Source organism: Carlito syrichta, unplaced genomic scaffold, assembly GCF_000164805.1.
Source record: "Carlito syrichta isolate Samal-C Ts95f unplaced genomic scaffold, Tarsius_syrichta-2.0.1 Scaffold308794, whole genome shotgun sequence".
Taxonomy (NCBI): Eukaryota; Metazoa; Chordata; class Mammalia; order Primates; family Tarsiidae; genus Carlito; species Carlito syrichta.
In genome coordinates, this window is record NW_007252890.1 from 103714 (window position 1) to 110197 (window position 6484).

At 48.3% G+C, this 6484-nt stretch overlaps 1 protein-coding gene across 1 annotated transcript in view; it reads right to left on the reverse strand.

The window, feature by feature from the left end:
- Positions 1–5925, reverse strand: part of LOC103268158 (zinc finger protein 124-like) — a 25141-nt gene extending 19216 nt beyond the window's left edge. The window contains exons 1-5 of the mRNA XM_021716357.1: positions 5856–5925; positions 4026–4106; positions 1151–1311; positions 309–586; positions 12–195 (exon numbers count right to left, since the gene is read on the reverse strand). Coding sequence (XP_021572032.1) covers positions 12–195; positions 309–586; positions 1151–1311; positions 4026–4106; positions 5856–5925 — 774 coding nt within the window. The remainder of the gene's footprint in view (positions 1–11; positions 196–308; positions 587–1150; positions 1312–4025; positions 4107–5855) is intronic.
- Positions 5926–6484: the final 559 nt, after the last annotated feature.

The following is a 6484-nucleotide window of genomic DNA, read 5'->3' on the forward strand; positions in this document are numbered from 1 at the left end:
CAGCCCCGCACACGGGTCGGATCCTCCGCACGACTCTCCCGTGGTCTCCGCACTCCTGGAGACGCGGGGCTGGGGACGGAGCAGCCCAGGGAGGGCCCTGACCCGGCCAGCCGCTGCGGGGACGCGACAGGACCTGGGGCTCCCGGTGCTGGCCCAGCCCCTCCCTGAGCTGGTGGAGACCCGGGCCGAGCTGCCCTGCGGGGACCAGGGTCCAGACTCCCAGGTTGACTGGGAGGCCGCTCCCGCTCCACCCACTTCTGCCAGTTTCACCACCCCTCCCCCTTTCTGGACACCCACCCCGCACTCACCATTTCCCAGCTCTCGGGTGTCCGGCTCCTCCCCACGGATCTCTCAGGACCTTCAGGTCACGGGGCGACAGAGGCTGCCGCAGAGCCACCCGGGCCTCCAGCAGCAGAGGACCGGGAGCAGTACAGTCCGACCAAGCAGCGGACACCCGGATGTGAGAGACAAAGGCCCCGCCACATCCCGGAAGCCGCCCCTTCCTCTCTGGCTGCGTGCCTGATTGGGCAGTTTTCACCGCATCACCACTGATTGCATAGGGATCCAGACCCCGCCCCCTCGTGTCCTGAGTGACAGGCGATGTGATCAGCAACGGGGCTTAGTAAGACCAGAGTGGAGGTTTTGGGCTACGGCTGTTTTCTCCCTGTTCTGGCAACAGGCACCGCCTGCAGACATTCGCAGTTAACCTTGTATGTAAGGTTATACCCGTTTATAATTAATATATATGATACTTTAAATTGGAAACTATATAATGACAATTTGTTTTAAAATTTCAGATTGCATGACCTCTGGCCTTTTGAGCAGGCAACCTGAGTTTTGAAAAAGAAGGCAGGCAATCCTTAAGGAAGCAGTGTCAGATAGAAGTAAAATGTGATCCACGTGTGTTTTTAAATGTTCTAGTAACAACATAAAAAAGAAAAGAAACGGGTGAAAATGTATTGCATATTTGATTGAACCTAAGATATCAAAAATATTATAATTTAAATATGTGATAAATACGTTATTAGTGAAGATTTTTTGGTGCTAAATCTTTCAAACTCACTCCGTATTTTTAAACTTTCAGCACATACCAATTCAGACTAGTCACGTTTCAGGTTTTCAACAGCCCCATGTGGCCAATGGCTGTTACATTGACAATGCAGCTGTGACCCTCATTCTGCCACCATTTCTCCTCAGGACTAAGGGTGGAAGAGACAGTGCCCAGATAGGGAGCAGGGGGCTGCAAACAGAATGTGTCCACTGGTAGACCACTGTTTTCCATCTGCTGCTTGGCAGGGGCATATGCTCCTTCTAAAGATCAGAGAGTGAACAAAGAATGTGGGAACCCAAGAAGAAGGATCACATGCCTTTAGATCTGTCTACAGCCTTGACCTCCAGAGTTTATATGAAGGGAGTAGATTAAAGGCAAACTTCTTATTTTGCAACTTGGTCTTGAACTTAATGATCAGGATGTGACTCTCTTTCCTCCTGTGGTGTGGGGTATTGTATAAGTTTACCTAACCATCACATGCATATCTACATGCATGTGTATTACTCAACACCACTTAAAAAGAGATCTAACTTTAAATAAGGGGAAAAGGAAATCAGTATCTACAGAGTGCCTGCTGTTTGACAGGTAACTTGTAATCAATCAATCCTGGAATCGCTGGGATCCTGGCATCCTGTTTGTACTGGGCGTATGTATTAGCTATTGCTGCATAACAAATCACCCAAAACTTATTAGCTCTCCTTCCCTCTTTCTCTCCATCTCCTTCTGTCTTCTCTCTCTCTCTCTCTTTCTCTCTCTCTCCCTCCCTCCCTCCCTCTTTCCTTCTCTCCCTCCTTCTTTCCTTTCCTCTCTCTCTCACTCTCTGATATTCCTTGCTCTGGGGAAGCAAGCTCCAATGTTTTGGGCTTCCCTACTTATAGGCCTATGAAACAAAGAATGAAGGAAGTGCCCTGACCAACACAAAGAAAGATATTCAGGCCCTCGTTCCAAACAGATTTATGCCAAAAACAAACTTGGTTGAGCTTGAGAGCAAATGCTCCCCCGTTCTTGGGTCTCAATTGCGACCGTAGTCCAGCTTCATTAGAGACCTTGAAAAGGAGACGTCTATATAAGCCATGACCAGATTCCTGGTCCACAGATATAGTGACACATGTTTGGAGTTTTGATCCACTGAATTTTGAGGTAATGTTGTCAGAGAGCAGTAAATAATGACACAGTCCACCAGCCCCCATCATCTAACCCTGCCTTCCTCCCAGGCTTGCTACTGCTACACTGGTTGCCTCTCCAACCTCAACCAACCGTATTCATTTCCAAGTCTCTGCACCAGGGGTACCTTCTCCCTGACTCACTGTATAAGTCAGGGTTTTCCAGAGAAACAGTACACAGAAAACATAGATAAGTCTACAAGCGGAGATTTACTATGGGAATTGGCTCATGTGATTATGGATACGTAGGAGTCTCACAATATGTTTTCTACAAGCTGGGGAACAAATAAAGCCAGTGTTGTAACACATGTCAGCCAGTTCATGTCCAAATGTCTGAGAACCCAGGAAGTTGGTGTAACTGCCAGTCTAAGGCCAGAAGTCTGAAGACCAAGCGGGGCTGAGGGTGTAAGTCCCAGTCACCAAAGGCCCAAGAATCAGGAGCTTCAGTGGAGACAGATGGTCCAGCTCAGAAAGAGAGAAAGATAATTTATCCTTCCTTCACATTTTGTTCTATTTGGACCCCCAATATATTGAATGATGCCTGCCCAAATTGGTGAGAGAGGATCTTTTCTACTCAGTCTACTGATTCAAATGCTAATATATCCAGTAAATACCCTCCCAGACACACCCACACACAATGTTTTTCAGCTATCTGAGGAGCCCTTAATCCACTGAAGTTGACACATAAGATTAAACTGCCACAGTCCCTGTCAGGTGTCTCCATGGTGGTCTCTGAAACAAGTTACCATGGAAGTACCAGTCAGAGGTTTCTGTTGGGGACCCTTGTCAGAGGTTTCTGTAGGGATCCCTATAATAGAATTTTATGTGGGTCCCTGTAAGAGGTGTCTCTGGAGGTTTCTGTTCAATATTTCTGTGGAAGTCCCTTTCAGAGGTTTCTCTGGGTTTCCTGGCAGAGATTTCTATAGGGTTTCTTTCAGAGGTTTCTGTTGATGACTTGGCCAAATTATCTTTTCAGATCCTTGTCAGAGGGCTTTGTGGGAGGTCCTTGTCAGAGGTCTCTTTAAAGGTTACTGTTAAAGTTTATGTGGAGTTACTTGTCAAAATTTTCTGTGGGGAGGCCTTTCAGAAGTTTTTGTGAAGACCACTGTCAGAGGTTCCTTTGGAGGTCCCTGTTAGAGATGTCTGTGAAGGTTACTGTCAAAGATTTTTGTTGAGGTCCTTATTAAAGTTCCCTGGGGAGTCCCTGTCAGAAGTCTCTGTGGAGATTTCTATAAGAAGTTACTGTGGAGGTCCATGTCAGAGGTTTCTGTTGGAAATCCTGTCAGAGGTTTCTGGGGAGATCTTTGTCACAGACTTTCTGTAAGGATGCCACTAAGAGATCTCTGTGTGGCCTCTGTCAGAGTCTCTCTGGGGGATCCTCTCAGAGGTTTATGTAGGGGCCCTGTCTGAGGTCTCTGTGGAGGTACCAGTGTGAGGTTTCTAGGGATACCTTTAAAAGGATTCTCTGGAGAGCCCTGTCAGAGGTCTCTGTGGACTCCTTGTCAGAGGTTTCTGTATAGGTCCTTCTCAGAGATCTCTGAGAGGTCCTTGCGAGAGGTCTCTGTGGGTGTCCCTGTCATACGAGTTTCTGGGCATCCATGTCAGGGGTTTCTATAGGGCTCTCTTTCAGAGGTCTCTGTCAGGGTCCTCCTCAGAGTTTTCTGTGGAGGTCACTGCTAGAACTTTCTATTAAATCGCTAGCAGAAGTCTATGTAAAGTCACATTCCCAGGTCTCTGTGGGGTCCCTGTCAGTGATCACTGAGGGGTCACTGTGAGAGGTCTCTATTGGGGTTCTTTTCACAGATCTCTACTGGGGACCTTGTCAGAGATGTCTGCAGAGTTCCAGGCAGAAATCTCGTTGAGGTCCTTGTTGGATGTGTTTGTGGAGGTCCCTGTCAGAAGCGTCTGTGAGAGTCACTGTCAGAGGTCTGTCAGAGATATCTGTGGAGGTCCTCGTCAGAGGTCTCTGCGGTGTTCTTGTCAGAGGTCTCCATGGGGATCACTGTCAGAGGTTGCAGTGAGGATTTCTGTCATAAGTCTCTGTGAACTACTGTCAGAGATATTTGTGAGAGTCCCTTTCAGAGGCTTCTGTTGGGGTGGCTGTCAGAGGTCCCTGTTGAAGTTTTGGACAGAGGTCTCTCTAAAGGTTCCTGTCAGAAGTTTTGTAAGGATTCCTGTCAAAAGTTTCTATGGGGTCTCTGATAGGTGAGTCCCTGAAGATACCGTCAGAGATCTCTGTGTAGGTGTCTATCAGAGGTCTCTGTGAAGGTCCCTTGTCAGAGGTCTTGTGGAGGGCTCTGTGGTGTGCATGTCAGAAGTCTCTGTAGGGCCTGAAATCTCTGAAAGGGACCCTCAGAGAGACTTCTGTCTGGAACCCATAGAAAGACCACTTACAGAAACTACATAAAGACCTCTGACAGGGACCGCCACAGGTCCTTGACAGGAAACTGCACAGAGACCTCTTACAGGGACCCCAGGGATCTCAGTGAAAGCCCCTATGAGAAATCATGTGGGGTTCCTGAAAGAGGATGCTGTAGAGATTACTATCAGAGATCTCTGCTAGGTCAATGTCAGAGGTTTTGTGAAGTCCCTCTCAGAAGACACTGTGGGTTCCTTGCCAGAATTCTCTGTAAAGGTGCCTATCAGAGGTCTCTTTTGGAGGTTTCAGTTAGAGGTCTCTGGGGTGGGATCCCTTTCAGAGGTCTCTGAGGAGGCTCCTGTCAGAGATCTCTGTGGAGAGACCCCTGTTAGAGGTATTTGGGAGATACTTCTCAGGGGTCTCTCTGAGGGCCCTGTAAAAAGTCTCTGTGGGGTCCCTGTCAGAAAGCTCAGAGGTGGTCCCTTTCGGAGTTTCCTGTTTAGGTCCTTGTTCGAGGTCTCTTTGGAAGTCTCTGTCAGAGGATTCTGTGAATCTTCAGGTCAGAGGTCTCTGCAAGGGTTCCTTTCAAAGGTGTCTGTGGAGGGTCCCTGTCACAGATGTCTTTAAAGTCCTTGTTAGAGGTTTTTGTGGATGTTCACGTCAAAGATAATGTCTGGGTCTTTGTCAGAGATTTCAGTTGGGGATCCCTATCAGAAGTCTCTGTGGGGACTCCTGTCAGACAATTATGTGGGGATCACTGTCAGAAGTCTTTGTGAAGAACCACGTTAAAGGTCTCTGTAAGGGTCCCTGGTAGAAGTTTTTGTGGGGCTGCCCGCCAGAGCTTTCTATTTGTTTCCCTGCCATACGTCTCTGTGAAGGTCACTGTCTATTGTCTGCTTGGGGGTCACTATAAGAGGTCTCTCTAGGCTCCTGTTAGAGGTCTCCATGTGGTCCCTGTCATATATTTCTAAAGAGGTCCCTGTCAGAGATCTCTGATGGATCCTTTTCAGAAAACTCTGTGGATGTGCCTGTCTGAAGTTTCTGTAGATAATCCTGCCAGAGGTCTCAGTGGGATCTTTGTCAGATCTTTTGCGGGGCTCCTGTCAGAGGTTTCTGTACAGGTCTCAGTTTGGTGTCTCTGTGAAGGTCCCTGTCAGAATTTTCTATGTTGGTGCCTGTCAGAGGTTCCCGTGGAGCCCCCAGCCAGAGGTCTCTGAGAGAGTTCCTTGTCAGATATATCTGTAAGAGTTCCTGTTGGAGGTTTCTGTGGGGTTTCTCTCACTAGTCTCTATGGAGGTCTCTGTGAGAGGCTTCCGTGGGGATCCTTGTCCAGAGGTCACTGCAATGCTCATGGTCAAAAGTTTCTATAAGGGTCCCTGTAGGAAGTCTCTGTTAGGGTTTTCAGTAGTTTCAGTGGGGTCCCTGTCAGAGGCTTCTGTGGGGACCCTGTCTTAGACCTTTGTGAAGAAATCTGTCAGCGGTCTCTAGGAAGCCTATGTGAGAGAGCTCTATGGAAGTCTCTCTCAGGAGTCTCTCTGGGGACACTGTAGAGGTGTCTGTGGGTCCCTGTCAGAAGTTTCTGTGGAAGTGCTTGGTAGAGGTTTCTGAGGCGTTTTCCGTCAGAGGTCTTTGTAGGTGTCCCTTACTGATTTCTATGGAATCCGTGTCAGAGGTATCTGTGGCATCCCTTCCAGAAAACCCTGTGGAGGCTCCTCTGTAAGAGGTTTCTGGGGAAGTCCCTGTCGGAGAGGTCTGTTAGGAGTCCTATCAAGGTTTCGATAGGGGTCCTTGTTTGAGATCTCTGGCCAGGTCCCTCTCAGAAGTGTCTCTGAAGGTTCCTGTTAAATTTTTTGGCGAAGGGTGCCGGTAAGGAGCTTCTGAGGGGTTTGTTGAAGTCCTCGTTAGGGTTCC